The sequence below is a fragment of the Arachis ipaensis genome, chromosome B9, assembly GCF_059453495.1.
Source record: "Arachis ipaensis isolate K30076 ecotype BB chromosome B9, ASM5945349v1, whole genome shotgun sequence".
NCBI classification, from domain to species: Eukaryota; Viridiplantae; Streptophyta; class Magnoliopsida; order Fabales; family Fabaceae; genus Arachis; species Arachis ipaensis.
Window position 1 is genome coordinate 5329390 of NC_142444.1, and position 23668 is coordinate 5353057.

Consider the following 23668-nt stretch of genomic DNA (forward strand, 5'->3'; position numbering starts at 1 on the left):
GAGGGTCATTAATTGTGAAGGGACGCTTTCCTTCTTCTGCCCCTACTAGCTTTAACTGTGCCTAGGGGCAATTGTGTCTTTTCACCCCTCTCTTTGAAACCGTTTTGGATTTTTATTTCAGTTCCCTCGCTCGTTTCACTTTCTTTTTTCTTTTTCCGTTCTCTTCTGAAGAAATTCTATCTGAACAGAAAGTCTCCTCCTTTCTCTGTGGTTTTTCGTTTTTTGGTTTTTGCTTGCTGCTTCTGCTTTTCGAGCTTTCTCAAGTGTTCCTTCTACATTACCAGGTTAGCACGTTTCGCTTATTTTTTCTTGTTATTTTGTGAATGCTGCTCTGTCTTTTGCCATGCATTGCTCTGCCTGTTTTTAGTTTTGCGTTGAACTAGTTTCTTTGGGGGGGTAGTTTTTGAGTTTTTGGAGGGGCTGAGCACCGCCGTGTTCATTCGATGATGGCGGTGTACCGCCGTGTTGGTTCGGTAGTGGTGTGTAGGTTTCTGTCTTGCTTCTGTCTAGGGTTAGTAGGCTGATGGTGGTGCTCCTCCCTGTTTTAGGTATGCAACGGCGGAGAAATGAGGGTGTGGGAGCTCCAGTAGCCCCTTCCAGGGGCGTTCCCAATCGTTACGGTTGGGTGACTAGTGATGTATGGGGCGTTCCGTCGCGGATGACGGAGGATGACCTTCAGCGGCTCCGTGATCAGGGGGACATCTTTGGTGGTGGTGATGAGGAGGGGCGGTATGAGCTCGTCCTCCCGGATGCCGACGAGCGTGTTTGTTACTTGAATCTGCATTCCCCCACCGTTCCGGATTGGATGTGGGTTTATGAGTCGATGTTCACTCGGCTCGGCGTGCGACTCCCCTTCTCGCCGTTTGTTCAGGATCTGTTGAGTCGATGCTCCGTGGGGCCGTCTCAACTTCACCCGAACAGTTGGGCTGCTGTGCGTTCGTTTGAGTTGGTGTGCCGGTATCTCGACCTTCCGGCTTCCGTTCCTGTTTTTCTTTTTCTTTTCTTATGCACTCTCCCGACTAAGGAGGGGAAGCATAAGAAGGGGTATATGTCTTTCCGTGCTCAGCCTCATCGCCGTATTTTTGGCTTATTTGAGGATTCTTTTCATGGTTTTAAATGGGAGTATTTCAAGGTGCGTCCTGTCCAGGGGCACCACCCATTCTGGTTATCGCCGGAGGGCGTACGTCGGTTTCCGACATACTGGAATTTCCGAGCTGGCCCGTCGATTCTAACTAAATTCACCTACGATGGTTTGTCCCAGGAGGATAAGGATGTAGCCAACGTTTTGTGGCACTTGTTTGGTGAGCGTCCGTTGAATCCTCGGGACGTTATGGGGGATCCCGAGGCTTGTCGGGCGTATATTGGTGTGTGCCTTGTCTTCTTTTCCCGGTCTTATATGTTCTATTTTTCCCATTTTTGTAACTATGTTTGTTATTTTTGGTTTCTTTCAGTTGAGATGGCTGGTGGGCTGACTTCTCTGGCTAGGTTGAAGGCGACGATGGGCCGGGAGGAGCGATCTTCGTCTCCTTCTACCCCTGTCTCCAATCCTGCCGTGGAATCTCAACCGGTTTCTCAGGAGGTGATTTCCTCGGCTGCGCGGGCCGAGGTTCAAGTTTCCCCTGGCCCTGCGAACTCTCCTGAGGTTGTGGTGGTGACGGCTGCTGAGGCTTCTCGGAAGAGAAGGAGGCCTGAGGACCCGAGCAGCGAGACTTTTGAGGAGGAGGGTTTGGTGCCTAGTGTGATGGATCGTCGTTTTGATGCCCCGGGTTTCATTGATCAGCACTTGATGCCCGGTACGGAGCCTTATTTTGATGGCTGTGATGTCTCGTTTCAGGCCAAGTCAGTGTATCGTGCTCTTCTCCGCTCTGCTGTTGTTGTTCAGAAGGCTGAGCCCGTGATGGCTCAGGTTGGTTTATTGGACAAGAAACTTCGCCAATCTCAGGCTGAGGTGGCTAAGTTGAAGGAGGAACTCGAGGCTGCCGAGGTTGCGAAGGGGAAGGCGGTGAAGTCTTCTGAGGAAGCTGGGGCGGAGATTCTCCGGCTTTCCGAGGTTGAGACTTCACTTCTTTCTCAACTAGGTGAGGAGCGGCGCAAGGCTTCCGATGCGGGTTCCCGGGCTGCCGTACTTCTGGGAGAGACGGAGGCTCTGAATGCCGAGGTTGCTGCATTGAAGAGGGAGAAGACGGAGTTACTAGCTGATGCGAAGAATGCAATTGCTGCTACCGAGGATACGATGAGGGCTCAAGCTTCAGTGCTGGCTCCTGGTGTGGATATGTCCGTGATGGGGGCCTTCAAGACTGTTCGCGATGGCCAGATCGTTGACCTTGAGTAGCTTTTACTTTGTCTCTTTGGATTTTTTCTTTGAACTGTGCTTTTGGATATTTTCGGATGGCCGAGGGCCGTGTATTTTGATTTTGGAACACTTTATTTTCGTTTTAATGGTACTTATTGGCCGTTCGGGCCTTTTGTATGTTCCGTTGTGGTTTTTTTTTTTGGGCCGTCCGGGCCTATCATGTATTCCGTTTTAGGCTATTTCGTGTGTATTTCGTTTGTTTCCTCGGACCGTCGTTTGGTCGGGTTCTTTTGTGGATATCCGCGTGTTTGGGCCTGGGGGGTGATCAGTCCCCCAGTTGCGGCCGCGTTTTTGTTCCGTATTTGGGATACTAAGGAAAATAGAAATAGCTGTTCTAATGGAATTTTTATTGATGGTTGGGCCTCGTTAAAACCCTCTGTTGGTGGCGGGAAAGAGTACCCGAGTTTAAAACTTAGATGGGAAATAAAACCTTAGAATTTGTAAACTGGTAGGAGAAGTATAAAAACAAAAATGAGGACAAGGGTGCGACCTTTGTAGGTTGGTCTAGGTGTAGTATCGTCGCAAGTTGGTGGCGTTCCATGTTCTCGGGACTTCGTCGCCGTTGAGCCGTTCGAGTTTGTACGCTCTTTTTCCGATTACAACCTTGATTCTATATGGTCCTTCCCAGTTGGGGGTGAGCTTCCCTTCTCCTGGGGTCGGGGGGCCGATATCGTTTCGTCGTAAGACGAGGTCGTTGGCCGCGAATTCTCGCCGGATGACTCCGTGATTGTATCTAAGGCTGATTCTTTGCTTTAGGGCTAGCTCCCTGAGATGGGTTATGCTTCTGGTTTCGTCAATGAGGTCTCGTTCTGCTTCCTCGTCGTTACCTCCGACCGTCTTCCTGGGGCTTGGGTCTCCGATCTCTACCGGGATGACCGCCTCGACACCGTATGTTAGTCGGAAAGGTGTTTCTCCCGTTGTCATTTGAGGTGTGGTTCGGTATGACCATAGGACCAACCCGAGTTCGTCGGCCCATAGCCCTTTGGCTTCGTCGAGCCGCTTTTTAAGTCCTTTGACGATTATTTTGTTTGCGGATTCCACCTGTCCGTTCATCTGGGGGTGTTCTACCGAGCTGAAACAGTGGGATACACGTAGCCCCTCTAAAAATTCTCTGAATTTTTTGTCAGTGAATTGGGTTCCGTTGTCCGAGATAACGATCTCGGGGATCCCGAATCGGGTGATGATCTGACGCCAGAGGAATTTTCGGCATTGGGATGCCGTTATGGAGGACAGGGGTTCGACTTCGATCCATTTAGTGTAGTAGTCTATGGCGACGATGAGGTATCTGAGTTGGCCAGGTGCCGTAGGGAAGGGTCCGACGAGATCGATGCCCCAAGTGCCGAAAGGCCGTTCTGCCGATATGGTGCTGAGCTGGTGCGGCGCGGCTTGGTGGATATTGGCGTGTCTTTGGCATTTGTCACAGTTTTTAACTATTTTTATGGAATCCCGGATAACCGTGGGCCAGAAGTAGCCTGCTCTGATGACTTTTTGGGCTAGAGTCTTGCCTCTGACGTGGTGACCGCAGTAGCCTTCGTGGATTTCACGGAGTATGTACTCCGTGTTCTCGGGTTCGATGCATTTGAGCAGGGGTTACGAGAATCCGCGTTTGTATAGTTGTCCTGCGACAACGGTATAGTTGGCGGCTTCCCTTTTTATTCGTTTTTCCTCTTTAGGGTCTGGTGGCAGTGTTCCATCGAGGAGGTATTGCAGGATCGGGTAGGTCCAAGATCCCTGGTTTGAGATTGTCAGGTGAGCGTTGGTTGTTGTTGACACGGAGGGTGTCTTAACGACTTCCTGGATTAACGATTTGTTACCGTGTCCGGGTTTGGTACTAGCTAGCTTGGAGAGTAGGTCTGCTCTGGCGTTTCGTTCCCTAGGGACGTGCTGTATGGTGACGTGTTCGAATTCTTCTCTTAGTTTGTTTACCTTGGCGAGGTATTGTTGGAGTAGGGGATCTCGTGTCTGGTAGTCTCTGTTAATTTGGGAACTGACTACCTGTGAATCGGTATTTACTTTTAGGACCTTTGCTCCGACTTCCCGGGCTAAGGATAGGCCTGCCAAGAGGGCCTCGTATTCTGCTTGGTTGTTTGATACTGGAAATTCGTATCGTACCGACTGTTCGATCGTGATTCCGTCTTGATTTTCGAGTATGACTCCGGTGCCTCCGTAGGTGGAGTTTGATGAGCCGTCGACATGTAGTTTCCATGATTCGGGGGTGAGCTTTCCCGAGGTCATCTCGGCGATGAAGTCGGCCATAGCTTGTGCTTTGATCGCATTTCGGGGTTCGAATTTGATCTGGAATTGAGATAGTTCGATGGACCACGCTAGCATTCTTCCCGCTAGGTCGGGTTTCTGCAACACCTGTTTGACCGCTTGGTCGGTTCGAACCGTCACGGGATGAGATTGGAAGTATTGTCGTAGGCGTCGGGAGGCTGTAAGGAGTGTGAAAGCTAGCTTTTCTAAGCGTGAGTAGCGAGCTTCAGCATCTTGTAGGACTTTGCTTATGAAGTATACGGGTTTTTGTTCCTTTTTCTCGTTTTCACGGACGAGTGCTGCTGCGAGTGCCTCTTCCGTTATGGAGAGGTATAAGTAGAGTGTTTCCCCTGTTTAGGGTTTGGCGAGGATTGGTGGTTCCGCTAGGACCCTCTTGAAGTGTTCGAATGCTTCTTCACATTCCGTCTCCCATTTGAAAGGGGCTTCTTTTTTCATTAGTTTGAAGAAAGGGGTCGCTTTTTGGGCCGAAGCTCCGAGAAAGCGTGACAATGCCGTCAGTCGGCCGGTGAGCCTTTGGATGTCTTTAAGGTTTTTGAGGCTTGTCATCTCGAGGACGGCGCGACATTTCTCTGGGTTTGCTTCAACTCTGCGTTGCGTGATCATGAAGTCGAGGAACTTCCCTGCCTCCATTCCGAAGGCACATTTTGCCGGGTTGAGTCGCATTTGGTGCTTTCGTAGGGTGTTCATTATGACCTTGAGGTCGTCGGTTAGTTGTTCGCCGGATTCGGTCTTGGCGAGCATGTCGTCTATGTAGACTTCTAATTTGTTACCGGATAAGTCTCGGAATATCTTGTTAACCAGTCTTTGATAGGTTGCTCCAGCATTTTTTAAACCGAAGGGCATTACTGTGTAGCAGTACGTCCCGTCTGGGGTGATGAATGCTGTTTTCTCTTCGTCTGGTCGGTGCATCGGAATCTGGTTGTATCTGGAATATGCGTCCATGAAGCTGAGGTATCGGTGACCGGATGCAGCGTCTACCAATCCGTCGATGTTTGATAGGGGAAGGCGTCCTTCGGACAAGCTTTGTTGAGGTCCGTGTAGTCGACGCACATTCGCCATTTCCCGTTAGATTTTTTTACTAGCACGACGTTGGCTAGCCAGGTCGTGTAGGGGAGTTCCCGGATAAAGTTGGCCTCGAGTAGGGCTTTAACTTATTTTTTAACCTCGGTGGCTCGGTCCGGTGACATTTTTCTTCTCCTTTGTGCTACTGGTTTAGCTTTGGGGTCCACGGCTAGACGGTGAGACATTAGGTCGGGGTTTATTCCCGGCATGTCGGCTGGTGTGAATGCGAACAGGTCTCTATTTTGTTTCAGGAGTTGAGAGAGCTCCTCTTTGAGGTCATATGGGAGGTTCCTATTAATGAAGGTGTATTCATCCTTGGTTGGCCCTATTTGTAGTTTTTCCATATCCCCTTCTGGCTCTAGCCTGGGTTGGCCGTCTTGTCGGGCATCCAGATCGGCTAGGAATACTCCGGCCGCGTCTCGGGATTTCTTCCTTAGGGCTAGGCTGGTGTTGTCGCATTCGGCTACAACTTCTCGGTCCCCGTGGATGGTGCCGACGGAGCCGTCGTCGGTTCTGAATTTCATAAGGAGGTATTTGGTAAAGATGACTGCGGAGAAGTCATTGATTGTTTTTCTTCCGAGGATCACGTTATAGGCTGTAGAGTCTTTTAGGACTACGAATTCAGATAGGATTGTCTTCTTCTGGCTGCTCGTTCCTATGGTGATGGGAAGTGTGATTGAGCCGTCTGGTTTGAGGAAGTTGTCTCCAAGTCCTGTGACGCCGTGGCGGTGTGTTTGGAGGTTGTCGTGGTGGAGTCCGAGTTTATCGAAGGCTCCTCGAAAGAGGATGTTTGAGTCTGCCCCGGTGTCTACCAGTATCCTTCGTACGAGTCCTGTTCCGATTCTAGCTGAGATGACGAAAGGGGCATCCTCGGCTGAGGTGCCGTGTTGGCAGTCCTCTGGTAAGAACGTTATCGTATTGTCGGCCGCGGAGATTGGGACTTGGTTCCTTACGGCCATTACCTTGAGGTCTTTCTTCATTGTTAGTTTTGACTTGCTTGATACGTCCTTGCCTGTGATGACGTTTACTATGATGGTCGGATCTTCCTCTGGGCTTTCCCTGGGGGGTTGCCTTTGGGTTCTCGGGTTACGTCCTTCCTTTTCTGACGACCTGTCTCTCTCCGCGCGTCTCGGTTCTCTGATGATTTTGGCAAATTCTGGGAGTTTGCCGTCTCGTATGGCTTGTTCAAGGGCGTCTTTAAGGTCGAAACAATCTTGTGTTCTGTGACCGTATCCTCGGTGGTATTCGCAGTAAAGGGTTTTGTTGCCTCCTGTCCTTTCTTTGGGTTGTCGGGCTTTCGGAATGATGCCTCGATCTGCTATTTGGTGGTATATCTCGGTAATTGGTGCTGTTAGGGGCATGTAATTAGAGAATTTGCCTATTCTCGGTGGTCGGCTAATCGGCCTGGGGTGGTCCCGTTGATTCTCTTTGAGTGTTGGGTTTTGGTGAGAAGCCGAATTGCCGCGCTGGGTGTTGCCGTGCTGCCGCTTGTTGGCGGCGACAACCTGGCTGACTTCTTCATCGTTGATGTATTCTTTGGCGACGTTCTGGATCTCATGCATGGTCCATACCGGTCTGGTGGTGAGGTGTTTGCGAAAATCTTCGTTCATTAGCCCATTGGTCAAGCAAAGGCTTGCGACGGAGTCCGTGAGTCCGTCGACCGTTAGGCATTCGTCGTTGAAGCGGTCGAGGTATTTTCTTGTGGATTCTTCTTGTTTTTGCGTGACCCCTAGTAGGCTGATGGGGTGTTTGGCTTTAGTGATCCTAGTAGTGAACTGGGCCATGAACTTTCGTGTAATATCGTGGAAGCTGGCTATGGATCCGTTTGGGAGGGCGTTGAACCATTTGATCGCTGGCCCGGGGAGGGTTACCGGGAAGGCTCTGCATCGGACCGCGTCGGCCGCTCCTTCTAGGTTCATTCTGGCTTCAAAAGCCGTTAGATGTTCCTGGGGATCCTTAGTTCCATCGTACTTCATATCGGTAGGTTTGTCGAAGCCTTTGGGGAGTTTTGCTCTTAGGATTCTTTCTGTGAAGGGTGTAGCTCCCATTATTATATGGTCGTTTCTCGTGCGTTTGGTGTTTCGGTCCCTCTGATCTTCGTCTGAGTAGTGTTGATAACTCAGATCTCGAGAGGCGTTGCGGTTATGTTTCTTGTTGTATCGCCGTTCTGGCGATTTCTCGTGTCTGTGATCGCGTGATGAGCTGCGACCGTCTCTTCTATCGCGTCGTCGGGTTGGTGACCTACCGTGGCGGGATCTTGATCTGGAGGTTGCATGGCTTCCGTGCTCGTTGTTGTGTTTTCCTTTATTGGTTATCCTGCCTTCGAGTTCCTGAACCTGGAGGCAGAGATCCTGGATGATCTGCGCTGCTTTGTCGCTGGCTTTCCCAGGATGTCGTCGGTCCGTGACGTCGTGATCGTTCGCGTTTTGGACAGTACTCGCTATTCTCGCTTGGTTTGTGACTTCACGGTGCTCGGGGGTTGGTTTAATCGGTTGAGAGTCATCCTGGCTTGAGGGGGTTTCCTCTAGGACGTCCCCCATCGGGCCCGGCTGGCGCAGGGTCCCCACAGACGGCGCCAATGTACAAGATGTCTCTGGTATGGGTTGAGAGATGGATCGGGAACTTGCGGGTCGAGGCGGATGCCGGATCACTTGACTGGAGCGATGGGGGGAGGTACCTGCAAAGACACTCCGACGCTCAAGTCAGAATGGATCTGAGAGGTATAGGGTGTGTGGAATGAATGAATACCTGAAGGGACCTGGGCCCTTTATTTATAGGTGATGGTGAATGTCTTATCTTATCTTATTTGGCTAAGATAAGGGAGACGTTTGAATCCGAAAGTTGGTTAGGAATCTGAGAATGCCGTTTTCGGGCCTTCTAGAAGAGGAGAACGGGTTGGACCCGGGGAACCGGTGTTTGGTTCGGTCTTGGATCCGGGACGGTGGACCGGATCCGTAACAGATTTCAAGTTGCAATAAGTAAGGACAATAATATGTGATGATTGTCGGATTATCTATATCTAAGATAGACATTTTTTTTAGGTTTGTGTTTGAGAGGGAGATAAAAACTAAGAAACTGGAGACCGAGAGATTGAGAAATAGAGATTAGATTAAATTTTTGTATTGTATTTGATATAAAATATATTAGATTGAGTTATGTCTTAGTATTATGTTTAATTTAAGATAAATATAGAGATTGAAGAATAAATTTAAAATTTAAAAGGTTAAATAAGTATTTTTGAAAAGTAATATTATTAAACTTTCAATTTCTATCTTAAAAAATTTTAATTTTCTATGTCCCTATTTTTTAAAAATATTAAAGTGACTGAAAATTTAAATCTTAGAATTAAAATTTTAATTACAGTCTTTGATCATTAAATACAATACTAGATTCTAATTCTTCAATCTCAGTCTCAGTCTTTAAAAATAAATGCTACCTTAGATCCACGAATATTTGGTATATGTCTGACTGAGCTACAATATAATTGGTGAAGTGGAAGACAACAATAATCTCTAAAATTATTTACAATTTCATAAAAGTTTTTTTTTTTAAAAAAAAACAAACATGAATTTATATAGGTTTATTTTTGTCTATTAAAGTTCTATTTTTATTTAAAAAAATAATAATAAATATTGAACTCTAATTAATCATAAAAATTTTAATATTATCTTATAAAATAATCTCTCTTCAAAACTTAACCGATTAAATACAGATATATAAATAATCCTATATCAAATCCATTGAGTAGTATCTCTTTCAACTATAGTTATAACATATTCAAGTACGCGAACAAGTTTAAGAATACATTCAATATCTTGTACAAGTTTACATTTAGAGATAATATATATAACTAATAATAATTAAACCCTAAACCATAAAGTACATAAATTAATAAGGACCCTTCTATATGTGGTTTTGTACATTTTGATATGTAATTATTATTATTATTACCTTCCTACAAGAGAAAATTCATCAGTTTCAAGTTGCATAGACATGTGAGGTGCAATGCTAACCATTTCAAGAAATAAGAAATCTTTTAGGTCTAAAAGGACTTGACTTATGTCTGGTCTTTGAGCTGCAACTCTTGTACAACACAAGGCAATCTCAAAAACTTTCCTTAAAGAGTCAACATTAAAGTCTCCTTGTTGCAACAATCTTGAATCAACAATGTTTTGAATATCATCACCTCTTTCAAGTATGGGCCTAACCCATTCAAGTATGTGAATGGCACCATCATCTCTTACTATGATTGCAGCTTCACCCGTCATCAATTCAAGCAGAATTATTCCCAAGCTATAAACGTCGCTCTTTTTATTCAAGTATCCAACCCTATGAAACCTATTTAATTATATGAACAAACAATTAATAAACAATTTTAAGTGACTATTAACATATACATATATATTAATAACTCTAACCATGATTATTGTACTCTCTCTTATATGTATTATTATATAATATTAATAGGTCTATTTTATATATTTTTAACAAATAAAATAATTACATCTTTTATTAATATTAGAATATTAGAAGCTTAAGTATTTAATTATGATGTGTGGTTGGATGTTAGTAATATAATACTTATTTGAGTAGTTAATCGATGATATATAGTATTTATGATAGTAGTCGGAAAAATCTCTATAAATATCTTATATAACATTTTATATAATTCCAATACAAAATTTGTTTTCTAGTGCTCGTTCTCACTTTTTTTAACAATTAATACAATTCATAGTTAAAGTTTAGACAAAAAATTAAACTTTTGGAAACGTATTAAACATATTCTATTATTTAACTATTTATCAATGTTTATGTTCTATAAAAGTAGAAATTAAATAATGCCATAAATTAATTATTTAGAATTCAATTTAATTAATTATATATGATATCTTTATATTCAAATAAAATATTTAAGAAGACTCATTTTATGCATTATCATACCATAATTCACGACAAGGTAATTTATTCTCTAATTTTTAAATTCAAACAATACCGAAACAATTGTCTAAATAAAATACTTCCTAGCTAGACAAGCTATGTATCGGATAAAAATCATATAACTAAATAGTGACAAAATTCAATAGAATTAATTAAATTACTTGATTGTCAATGAGTTATAGAACTCTGTCTATGTTACACTTGCAGTACATAGCCGGTCCCAAATCCGGATAAAGGAGGATGGTTGTGTGTTAGCTTTTCGACAACCAACATAAAAATATAGTCGAATCTCCATAACATGAATCAAAGACATTATTGCGCTAAAGCTAGGTTGTTGCCCGGAAGCAACACGCTGTATGGCTCGAGTACGGTGTCAAATGAGCAAGAGCCGCTGCATCGGTGCCCGGATGTAGTGTTAAATAAGCAAGGGTCCTCGCATTTTCGTGAACGGACGAGGGTAAATAAGCTAGTTCACAAAGTAAAAGGTAAAGGTCAGAGCGACAGAAGGTTGATATTTGGGACATGGAACATAGGCGCTCTAACAGGAAAGTTCATGGAGGTGGTGGCCACCATTACAAGGAGGAAGATTAACATTATGTGCCTACAAGAAACAAAATGGGTTGGTGCAAAAGCTAGGGAGTTGGATACTTCTGGTTTCAAACTTTGGTATATAGGAAAGGTGAAGAATAGGAATGGGGTTGGAATTATTGTGGATAAGCAGTGGAAGAAGGAAGTAGTGGATGTCAAGAGCGTGGGAGATCGGATCATCTCTATCAAACTTGTGGTGGAGGGAGGTGCTTTCTATGTGATTAGCGCCTATGCACCGCAAGTGGGTTCGAACGAACAACACAAGATAAGGTTTTGGGAGGATCTAGAGAGTTTGGTTCAAGACATACCTTTGGGAGATAAGATTTTCTTAGGAGGAGATTTAAATGGCCATGTTGGGAGAGAAGTGACTGGGTATGGGAGAATTCACGGAGGTCATGGTTTCGGGGTGATCAATGCCGATGGTAAAACTATTTTGGACTTTTTCTCAACCTTTGATCTTCTCATCGTAAATACATGTTTTAAAAAGAGAGACGAACATCTTATAACCTATAAGAGTGGCATGACAAGCTCTCAAATCGACTTCTTCTTGTTAAGGAGAGTCGACCGGAAATTTTGCATTAATTGTAAAAATTATCCCGGGAGAGAGTTGGAGTAGCACCCATTGTGAAAAAGATGGTTGAATCGCGTCTCAGGTGGTTTGGACATGTGAGAAGAAGACCGATAGAACACTTAGTCAGGTGGGTGGATGAGATGAAAAATGGACAAGGGGCGAAAGACAGAGGAAGACCTAAGAAGACCATCTATGAGGTGGTCAAACGAGATCTACATGTAAACGGTCTCTCTGTAGACATGATACATGACAGAGCACAATGGCGTCGTTTGATTCATATAGCCGACCCCACCTAGTGGGACAAGGCTTTGTTGTTGTTGTTGTTGTTGTTGTTGTTGTTGTTGTTGTTGTTGTTGTTGTTGTTGTTGTTGTTGTTGTTGTTGTTGTTGTTGTTGTTGTTGTTATTTGTCAATGAGTTATAGCTCAAATGGCATAGTCTCCTTATACTCACCTAAGAGGTCGCGGATTCGACTCTCCCTATCTTCAGTAAAAAAAAATTAAAAAATACTTGATTAAATATATAGTCACATGATTAACTAACTCCCATGAGTTTGATGAAATTTAAGTGTGAGCAAATGATTGGAATTTATTTTTAATTAATTTCTTTATCACTTTATTGTATTAACTATTGAGGCATTTTCGGAGACACGCCTGAAAAGTGGTCCACGGGGTTTGTCAAATCATTGCCATATCATAGTAGAAGAGAAGAGGCTGAGAGACGGACCAAGGCCGTTCCGAAGTCTGGATTCATGGTTTACTTATGAAAGATTTTTAAGGATGGTCAAGGCGGAATGGAGAGGGCTAGGTGAGATACCATTCACCGATAAACTGAGGGCGTTGATGGTTCCTTTGGGGAGATGGCATAGAGACAACTTTGGTGATATGGACAAGAAAATTTTGAAGTTTGAGGAAGAGATTCAGAAGATTGATGACATGGTTGGTAATGGGAGCTATGATAGGACAGTAGAAGCAAGACGAAAGGCGCTAGTTACTTGCTGCGAGAAATGGTATGTGAGGAAAGAACTACATTGGAAGCAGATGTCAAGGTCGAGGCATGCGAGGGACATGGATAAAAATACAAGGCACTTCCACAACCTAGCTTCTGCAAAACGGAGAAATAATAGTATTGATACTCTAATTATTAATGGAAGATTGATAAGGAATCAAGTTAGGATTAAGCTTGCCATCAGGGAGTTTTATAAAGACTTATATCATCAAGAGAGGTCTCCTGGGGTGGGGTTCAGAGATGGTCTGGTGGAAAGGATTAGCGAGGAGGATTCTATTGCTTTAGAGATGCTACCGTCACCTGAGGAGGTTAAAGAGGCAGTGTGGGATTGTGAATCGTCCAAGGCTCCAGGATGTGACGGTTACAACATGAATTTCATAAAGAAGTGTTGGACTGATATAGGTTCGGATTTCATGGCAGCGGTACTGGACTTTTTCCAATCTTCAAGGTTGCCGCTTGATGCTAATGTCACGTGGGTGGCATTAGCCCCCAAGTTTACTGGTGCTAAGAAAATCAAAGATCTGCGTCTGATTAGCATGGTGGGATGTGTATACAAGGTAATTTCGAAGATGCTGGTTAGGAGAATGAGAGGTGTTATGCTAGGGTTAGTAGGTGAGACACAGAGTGCTTTTGTTAAGGGTCGGAAGATTCATGACGGGGCTCAAATTGCATGCGAAACGGTTCAGTGGATCAAACAGAGGAAGAAGGAAGCAGCAGTAATAAAGCTTGATTTCCAGAAAGCATATGACAGAGTCAAGTGGAGTTTTGTAGACCTTGTCTTACAGAAGATGGACTTTGGTCAAAGATGGAGGGGGTGGGTTATGGAGTGTGTGAGCACGTCTTCTATGTCAGTACTGATAAATGGCTCGCCGTCCAAGCCATTCAAGATGGAAAGGGGACTGCGGCAAGGGGATCCTCTGTCCCCCTTTCTCTTCGTACTTGTTGTTGATATCCTACATAAGATGATTGGAGAAGCTGTGAGAAACGGTCGCATATCGCTGTTGTTGGTTGGGAGAGATTATATTGAGCTGTCGCACCTACAGTTTGCAGATGATACTGTCTTGTTCTGCCCTCCTGAGGAAGAGACAATTAAGAACTACAGGAGGCTGCTTCGATGCTTTCAGTTGATGTCAGGTTTAAGTATTAACTTTGATAAATCTAGCTTGATCCCTGTTAACTGTGATGAGCAGTGGGTACAACGTATGTGCAGTGTGTTGGGATGTAAGCAAGCCAATCTACCAGTTAAATATCTGGGCATCTCGCTAAGAGCAAACCCAAAGATGGTTAAGACGTGGAAGCCAGTAATAGACAAAGTGGAGGAGAAGCTTAGCCTCTGGAAGGCCAAGATCCTCAATAAGGACGATAACTTGGTACTTATCAAAGCTGTGTTAAATAGCCTACCGGTTTATTATCTGAGCGTGTATAAGATGCCAAAGGCTGTTGCAGAGAAACTAATTTCCTTACAGAGGAGATTTCTATAGAGTAAAGAGGATGGTAAGAGTGGTATGGCTTTGGTTAAGTGGAAAGTGGTTCAAACTCCTAAAAAGCTAGGTGGATTAGGGGTTGGGGATGCCATGATACGAAATTCAGCTCTGCTGTTTAAATGGTGGTGGAGGTTCTCTAAAGAGGAGTGTCCGTTATGGAAGAAGGTTGTCTGTTCCTGTAACAACCTGAATCCAAATGAGCTCCTATCATCCAAAGAACTACTTATTCGAAGAGGCCCGTGGAAGGATATTTGTCAGCTACAGTATAAGAATCAAGAAGTCAGGTAGAAGATGATTACTGGGTTATCCATGGAGGTGGGTGATGGGAGACGAACTCGGTTTTGGGAGGATGTCTGGATTTACGGAGGTTCTTTGAAAGACTGCTTTCCAAGGCTCTTCTCAGTTTCAAACCAAACAGGGTCAATGATAGGGGATTGTGGGTTTTGGGATGGGGTAGCTTGGATATAGAATTTCCAGTGGAGGAGAAAATTATTCCAATGGGAGTTGGATTTAGTGAACCAACTTCACCACACTCTGAGGCTGGTTAAACTTGATATTGGGAGAGAGGATAGAGTTGTATGGAAGTATGATAAACAAGGAATTTTCTCTACTAACTCATTTGTGCAGGTGTTGCAGGTGAAAATGGTCTCGGAAGATATATCAAGCTACAGTTTCATAAGGACTGTTTGGAAAGGCCTTGTCCCACCCAGAGTAGAGTTGTTTGTCTGGTTTGCCCTGATTGGCAGAGTCAATACGAAGGAGAGACTGAGTCGGCTTGGGTCATTCACCAAGAAGATACTCTATGTGTTTTATGTAACAATGGTGTTGAATATGGCCACCATATATTTTTTTGTTGTAGCTTTTCTTGACAGGTTTGGTGTGCTTGGTTATCATATGTTAGAATGCAATGGGCTTGTCCAGGTACAGTAAAGGAACACTTCCAAAGTTGGACTGAGAACTCAAAAACAAAACAAGAGTGTAAGAGATGGATGGTGTGCTTCTGTGCGATCATTTGGAACCTATGGTTGGAATGGAACCGGAGAATTTTTCAGAATAAAGGAAAAGGGGTTGAGAAGATTATCAACTTGTCTTTTTTTAACTATAAAGAGTAGTTAGGTGCAGACTCCTTTTATTATTGATAACAATGCCAAAGATAACAAAAAAATATCTACATTTTACTTTTTGTTCTGTTGATTTTATTTTGTTTAATACTATTTTACTACACTTTTTGCTCTACTCGTTGTGTTGAACTCTTCGCTAAAAAAAAAAAACTATTGCTTACTCTGGATCAATGTAGCCTGGTGTGCCAGCAGGGCGAGTTGATATGTGAGAATCATCATCATTAGGAAAAGCTCTGCTAAGACCAAAATCAGATATCTTGGCATGATTCCACTTATCTAGTAATATGTTTGAAGTCTTCAAATCTCTATGTACAATAGGTGTCTTACAACCATTATGCAAATAATCTAGTCCTGAAAGTTCATAACAAATTCACACGTGTAAGAAACATTATGAACCATGACAACTAATAAAAATATAATAATGTTATATATATAGTTGAAAAACACATACCATTCGCCACATCAATTGCAATATTAAGTCTCTCATCCCACTTCAACACATTTGGATGTTGCTCTGCACATGGAATAGGAATGGCTTAAATAAAAATGTAAGGCAACGTTTTATTGTAGTTTTTAATTAATATTTAGGTTAAGTATAAATTTTATTTCTAATCTTTAAAGTGTTTTATTTTTATCTTAAACATCTTATTTATTTTATTTTATTTTAGTTTTTTGGACAAAATAAAAATTTTTCTTTTAAAAATATCATTTTTTGTTATGATTTTTTTAAGTAACAACAAAAATCGTAGTTGTAGTTGGTATAGTAGTAGTTGTATCAATTTGAAAGTAAAAATAATAGAATAAAAAAAAAAGAAGATAATAATATAAAAAGATATTTTTAAAAGAAAAATTTAGTTTTAATTATAGAATTAAAATAGAACGAAATAAAATATTTGAGATAAAAAATATAACGTTTTAAATGTTAAAAACAAAACTAAAATTTAATCAAAATGTTAGAGACTAGAACTATAATTTTTTCCAAACAATGTACAAGGAAACATTATAAAATGTGGTATGTACTTGATAAATGTCGATGGAGATTTCCATTTGCCATGTATTCATAAATCAGTGCTTTAATCTCTCCTTCATCACAATAGCCAACGAGGGACACCAAGTTCCTATGACGAATACTACTATGGAGTTCTACCTGCATTTCAAAATTAAAATACATTTTGAGATTATTCATCAAAATATTATTTTTTTTCAGGATATATAAGACTCATCAAATACTTTGTTCTTGAAATTTTATGCGATAACTACTTTGGATCTTTGATTCCTAAAAACAATAGTTCTTCGTGAATAAAGTTAATCCTTAGCTTCTGTTATATTATTAATCTAGTTAATAGAAAATACTTATATGCATAGTTAATAGTGAGTTTGGATTGATTTTTAAAAAAAATATTTATTTATTTTTATTTTAAAAAATTAATAAACAAAAATTATTTCATATTTGATAAGATTTTTTTTAAAGGAGTTTTTAAATATTTAAAACGCTATTTGTTTTTGTCTTTTTTAAAAGGTAAGGTATTGTTGGTTTTTTTTTAAAATAATTTATTTTTTTAATAAAAATATTTTTTTCACTCAAATAATTTATTTATTTTTTTACTAAATGTAATTGTAGGCTTTGTATAGCTCACGTGACACAAAAAATGTTGAACTTAATTTGTTTTTTAAGAGACTTGATTTTTTTTTTTTTTACCAAAAATAGGAGACTCGAAGCCGCAACCTTTTGAGTATGGGGAGACTATGTCATTTGAACTATAACTCATTGGCTTTAAGAGACTTAATTTGATCATTAGATCTCAATGGGCTAAATATAACGACATAATTTAATCCATTTGGGAATTAAATTGAATCTTACATCTTTATTATTGGACTGTTACAAACTTACAATGACAATTAATTGTACTCATAGGTAGTTTATTTGAAAATGTTTAATAACTAAAAAAATTGAATTAAGATCAGTCAAAAATAATTAATAAATATTAAATAAAATAAGTTTATTATTTTTTTTGGTCTACTTTAGCATTATCAGATTGTTGTTATTTTGCTCCATTTAAAAAGGAGTTGATAAACTAACCTTTAGGGCTATCAAACGGGCTAGCCCAGCCCATTTAGGCCCGACCCATTAAGTCCGCTTTATTTGCGGGCTAGAATTTTCTAACCCGGACCGTTTATGGTCAATTCGATGGGATAAACGGGCCAGTCCGTTTATTATTTTATTTTATTTTTGAAAAATATTTTTGATAAAAAATACCACTTTTAGGTCAAAAACCATTAAAAAATAATATTTTTTTTAATTGATGGGTCAGATCGGAAGAAATATTAGCTAAAAGTGCTATTTTTTTTAAATATAAAAAAAAATTTAATGGGCCACTCATTTAACCCGCGGACTAGCCCGTTTAACCCGTCATTTTTTTCGGGTTAATCCGGCTCAGTCTGTTTAGTCTGAAATTTAAACGGGCTTAATTTTAGAGGCAAAGTCCGCCCATTTAAACGGATAAACGGGTTGGCCCGATGAATTTAGACTATTTTAACAGCCATACTAACCTCTGATTGGAATTCTTTGTAGCCTTGTCTGGAAGATACCGAAAGCAATTTGACGGCAACTTGAGTGTGATCTTGTAGAAGGCCAAGATAAACTTTTCCGAATCCTCCTTCTCCAATTATTGTTTTGAAGTTATCAGTAATATTCAGAATCTCAGTATAATTGAATGCTTTTTGTTTTGACTCCAAACATACTTCTTTTCTAGAATCCAACTTGTCTTTGGTGGGGATATATAGAGTTGGACCTTTTAATGTACAAGGACATAATATAAATATGAAAAAAAAAATGTAATGTAAAAACTTAATTGAAAATTTGATAAAATTATAAGAACCGATAGAATAATTAAATTTAAAATTTATAATATAATTATTGTAGATAATCCAGCGAGGATTATTTATTTTAAAGTTTCTTAACCAAAAAGTAAAACTGTATAATTTTGAAAACAAAATTGTCAAACGCTTGAATATATATGATTCTTTTGATAAATATAATTCTAAAGATATATGTAATACACTGCAATAATATAAACATGCAAATTGAATATTATTTCATTGCAACAATATCATTTGTTATTAACTACTATAAAGGAGGATTCGATCTTACCTTTCTGTCTTCTTTTTGATATCCAAAATCCAAGGACAATGAAAAGGATGACAATTAAAGCTGGAAGTGATGCAATAAGTGGTACAAAAATGTTCTTCTTATTGCATGAATATTTCATACATAGATTAGGATTATCAGCCACACTGAAAAGGGATTTCAGGGGTGCCATGACTTTAGTTATTACATATATACATAAATTACTAACCAACTTAGAAAGGGAAATTAAACCCATAAATTATAAAAAGTACCTTAATTGCAAAGACTTATTATCTGCCTTCTTCAATAGAGCCTCAGGAATTAAACCTGAAAGCTTGTTCTTAGTTAAATTACTGCAAAGATAATGATATACAATTTAATCTCACTTATCAAGTCCATATATAAATATTTTTTTTTCTTAAATATAAATTATTTTTATATTTTTTAAAATTTTATAAACTTACAGAACTTTTAATTTCGGCAACTCTGCTAAAAACTCAGGCACAGGTCCTTCCAACTTATTGTCAGACAAATCCCTGAAACATATATAGTAATACTTTAGGAAACATTTCAAGTACATCGAGGAGTACCGGTGCACCAATTGTTTTAACCGTTGATTTTAATTAATATATATTATATATATTTTTTATAATTCAGATCAACGGTTAAAATAACTGTAGTACCGGTACTCCCGGTACACTTGAAATGTTTCCAATACTTTAATTTGTGAGAAAAATAAGTAACTTATTGCCCCAAAACTTGCTTCTGTATACATAAGAATTCTAGTTCTATACTCACAAAAGTTCTAGTTCTGTAAAATATGAGAACGAAATATTTATCTGCCCACTCAATTTGCTTGACCTAAGGTTCCTGCTCGTGATTTACAATTTAGTGGTAATAAATTAAAAAAAGTGCAAATATTAAATTAACATATAAATTTATACATGGAAATTAAAGAAACTTTCATTGTTATCTTGTATATTTCTCAAAGCTAATAAGCCTAGAACTCACAAAGATTTGATCCTTGCATTTTTGTGTGAGGTACAATTGAGACCCTCCCATGTAAACTGTGTAGGACGACATGGATCACCTTGCCAATTCAACTTTGTAATTTGGTAAACGCTTTTTATGTCCTCTATTGCAGACACTAAATGCAATCCATACAATAAATACATAAATAGAATTCAGGCAATGGTGGTAAAAAATATTAATATTAGGATAAATTACTGGTTTAATCCTTAACATTTTGGTTAAATTTTAGTTATGATTATTATTTAAAATATCTTATTTTTATTTTTAACATTTATTACTTCATTCTATTTTTGTTCTCTAATTAAGATTATTTCTTTAAATAATAATAATAATTATTATTGTTATCTTTCTCTTATTCTTTTGCTACTTTTTTACTATTAAATTACTAAAATCACTCCTGTAACTATTACAATTATGATTTTATTGATTTTTGTTCTTATCTAAAAAAAAATCACAAGGAAAAAGCTTAAATATTTAACTTAAATATTATGATTAAAAATAGGGGTGTGCATGGGTCGGGTGAAACCGGATTTGATGTGACCCAGACCCGGCCCGAAATATATACCGGACCTATTTATTAGACCCAAACTCGGTCCTAAACCCGATGAAACCTATACACTTTCGGGTCACGATTATACCGGGTAAACACTGGGTGAAAACCGGGCCGTTAACATTACATTACCTTGATACCTTCTTATAAACTAGCATGTGAAAATATCCAAATTTTCAAGACTCCAACCATTATTTCACATGGTAAAATTCCCTTAGAAAAATATAACAATAACCAACTATTCTCTAAAATTAAAGCATAACCATAATCAATACTAATATTGTCTAATAACACCAAATATTTAAATCAATATAAATAACACAATATTATGCATTAGTCTAAAATCTTATGCATTTTAAACATAAAATATTAACTTATAGTCTTATAATAACTATAATATTAAGGTTTACAATACTTAAATTCCACATAAGAATAGCTATCATCCATCACTAATAACACAAAATATTAATTGTGTATGATGACCGGGCTACCGGACCGACTTCGAGTGACTCAAGTCATGGCCCGGACCCGACCCGAAATAATGACCGAGTCTATTTTTGAGACCCTTACCCGTTCTAAACCCGGTGAAATCACACCAAAATAGCCTCTAAAGTGTTCGGGACCGGGCCAGGTCTTCGGATCGGGCCGGGCCATACACACCCTAATTAAAAATAAGAGAAAGTCTAGGAGGCTAGAAACTTTTGTATTTTGTGGCCAACACTTAACCATCAAAAGAAAAATGAGTGATCTCCCACCATTGAATATAATCTCACATCATTAAAAATACTATTATGGCTAATTGATGATTATAAAATACAAAAGTTGTTGATTTCCTAACACTCCTCAATAAATAATACTTAATATTGTTAGTACTTTAATATTTGTTATTGTAATTAAATATATATGTAAAAAAATAAAAATTATTTAATAAAAAAGAATTAATAAAAAAAATAATAAAAAATTGTAGTATTTAATATTTATTAATTATTATTAAAAATTATGAATATTAAATAAGAGATTTATACTTTTTATTTTTTTGTTTCTCTAACCTTATCAAAAGAAAAAAGTTTACTCGATGTAATTTCATACCGTCTTTTGCGTCAGTTGGGAAATCAATTTCCGGTACGAACCGATAGATCTCAAGGGCGTTGAGGATTGGGGGAGCTTCTGATCCTGAAGTTGCACTAATGCTAACATTAATATCACCATGTGCTGTATATGCAGAACTAACAGTGACTGGTTTCAAGTATTCAAGAACCAAAGGTTCTGAGAGAATGCTTTGCGAGTTAAGGGTGATGTCAATTATTCTTTTTTTTCCAACCCCAAGTTGCTCAATTTCAGCAAAGTGGAAGTATGTATAATACTCGCTAGAGTTTTCAAGTTCGATTCCAAGCACAGTGCTATAACTAAATTCCAAGGCATCAGAAACACTCTCTGATGTTGCAACACTCCTCATTACTTTGGACGGCACTTTATAAGAATCAGATTTATTATTGCTTCCAATATCGATGGCGGTTGAGTAGTTATCTAATTCCAAGCTTTGCCAACTATCTACATCGCGATCATAACGCCAAATCCGGTCATATACATCATCTTTGTACCTAACAATTTTTTCACAAACAACATAGTTGTCATCAGAACTTCAAGCTCGTCAAATTACTACTTTATTAGTTTACGGGTCCAACCAATAAATTACGGTTTAAATTTTTTAAGGTGAAAACTCATCTGCAGTCAACTTTAAATTAGATGAAAATTTAGTTAAATCAATCAAATCATCTAACCGTTTTCAAATATCAACTTGATGTTGACTGCAACTGAGTTTTCACCATTTTTTAAATAGTAATAACAAAAAAAGTGGAAACTCAAGTGCAGTCGACTTCACGTAAAGTTTATATCTGAGAGCTATTAGATGATTTAACTGATTTAACTAAATTTTCATCTAACAGCTCTTAGCTATCAACTTCACGTAAAGTCGATTACACCTGAATTTCATCAACAAAAAAGGCATGCGGCATTGATTACCTGACATACTCAGGTGCGTCAAGGGAGGCAATGTCAGTCCGTAAATACAACAGTAGCCGTGAATTGGTGGTTGAGTTGAGAGCATAAACAGAGCTACTCAAAGGGCGTAGTTCCAAAGAAGAAATGCAAGGAGTGGATTGGGCAGTTTTTACAAGACAAATTTGTATGGAGTCACTGGTGTGAGTGTATATAATCTCAGTGAAAGACCAATAAGTCTCAGAATCAAGACTCACTGTGTCCCACAGATTCACTCCAAGATGAATATCAAATGTCATGTTTTGATTTTTGCCATCATAGTTGTTATATATGAATATCGCCCTAATTAGATACCTTTGTTTTTGTGGCACTCTCATCAGAGTGTAGCAGTTCCTCACTCCTTCCGGAAAGCATCTTGCCGTTCTCGACGCTTTCCCAAAGTATGGATCGTTTAAATTCGAACTCCCTGCTACTTTCCAATTCTCTCCTGTTTCTACAAATTTTTTATCGCTCTCGTACCAAATTCCAGTTCCTTTGTCCAAGTATTCTCTGTTCGATCCACAATCAATCGTGATGAACCCTACCAAATATGAACGATAATGTGTTAGGATATAATTATTTATATACAACTGTATATATATCTTTAGAATAAATAGGTTTATAATTTAGTTAATTTTCATGATTAACTAACAAAATGCTATTTAATTATTACGATGATGATCTCAAGCATTATAAAGTATAGAGAGATGGAACTGATGTCTCGAGACCTGGAGCATTAGCAGCAGTACTGGATGCCATAGCAGCTACTGCTCCTTTAACGAGTATAAGGAAAGCACATAAGGTTAAAACCAGAATCCAGTGTATTATTGCTCTCTCCATGCTTGACCACAATAATGCGCCAACAAGAACCATAGAATTTGCAGGTCAGACCGGCCAGAATTTGGTGATCGATTTCAACTAAACTCGACCGCGCGCCATATATATATATATAGCCACAAATGGTGGAAACTCAGTTGCAGTCGAGTTCACGTGAAGTTGATAGCCGAGAGTCGTCAGATATTCAACTAATTTGACTAAATTTTTATTTAACAATTCTCAACTATTAACTTCAGGTGAAGTCAACTGCAATTGAGTTTCCACTCCATTAAGAAAATATCTACTCGTATAATAAGAGTAAATATTTGTTATAAAGGTTCATTGCCATTTGAATTTGGGAGTGTTGACCATGAAATAGTCCAAGTCGTCTACGAAGAAATTAAGGAAGTGGGTGGCAGTCGTGATCATCATTAATTAATAGTGATCTACATACTATTAGAGTGTAGATATCTCCATGAAACTAACATACAGATTGCAGATGTAAGTTTCTATCGTTATAAATTTATTTGCCCCTTTATTTCATTCGTGGTCAACCTAACGGTAGACCGTAGACATTAATTTGCGGAGTAATGCTAGGTAGACAAAAAAAAAAGCCAAAATTTGTCTTATTTAGCATTAACTAATTATCGCAATAATTAATGAATACTGAATAAGGCAAATTATAGTTGTTTTTGGCTGATTTTCTTTG

General features: G+C 39.4%; 2 protein-coding genes across 5 annotated transcripts; both read right to left on the reverse strand.

Annotated features, from left to right (window-relative positions):
• Positions 1–5778: 5778 nt before the first annotated feature.
• LOC148543583 (uncharacterized) lies at positions 5779–6669 on the reverse strand. The gene has a single exon (XM_088498579.1). The coding sequence runs from the start codon at positions 6667–6669 to the stop codon at positions 5779–5781; it is 891 nt and encodes a 296-aa protein (XP_088354705.1).
• Positions 6670–9394: 2725 nt separating this feature from the next.
• LOC110267101 (putative LRR receptor-like serine/threonine-protein kinase At1g05700) lies at positions 9395–23204 on the reverse strand. Of its 4 annotated transcripts, none has more exons than XM_088499950.1 (13): positions 22872–23204; positions 22129–22684; positions 21196–21707; positions 19536–19671; positions 19323–19394; positions 18989–19060; positions 18797–18877; positions 18549–18691; positions 17948–18057; positions 16418–16544; positions 15849–15911; positions 15559–15748; positions 9395–10027 (listed from the first exon to the last, which is right to left on the reverse strand). In XM_088499950.1, exons 1-13 carry the CDS (start codon positions 23014–23016, stop codon positions 9637–9639), a joined length of 2598 nt encoding a protein of 865 aa, XP_088356076.1. In that variant the 5' UTR covers positions 23017–23204; the 3' UTR covers positions 9395–9636. The 4 variants fall into 4 exon arrangements, with proteins under 4 accessions (XP_088356076.1, XP_088356077.1, XP_088356074.1 ...); XM_088499951.1 differs by having other exon boundaries at positions 17948–18054; positions 22872–23203; XM_088499948.1 differs by having other exon boundaries at positions 17948–18189; positions 22872–23202.
• Between the last annotated feature and the right edge of the window lie 464 nt (positions 23205–23668).

Excerpts from the sequence above, each read along its gene's own strand:
- LOC110267101 (XM_088499948.1), bottom strand. The coding sequence starts at position 23,016 with ATGGTTCTTGTTGGCGCATTATTGTGGTCAAGCATGGAGAGAGCAATA. Across the intron at positions 19,395-19,535 it reads AATGCAAGGATCAAATCTTT|GAACCTTAGGTCAAGCAAAT; the intron begins GTGAGTTCTAGG and ends AATCACGAGCAG. Across the intron at positions 18,878-18,988 it reads TTGCCGAAATTAAAAGTTCT|TAATTTAACTAAGAACAAGC; the intron begins GTAAGTTTATAA and ends TTATCTTTGCAG.
- LOC148543583 (XM_088498579.1), bottom strand. The coding sequence starts at position 6,669 with ATGAAGAAAGACCTCAAGGTAATGGCCGTAAGGAACCAAGTCCCAATC.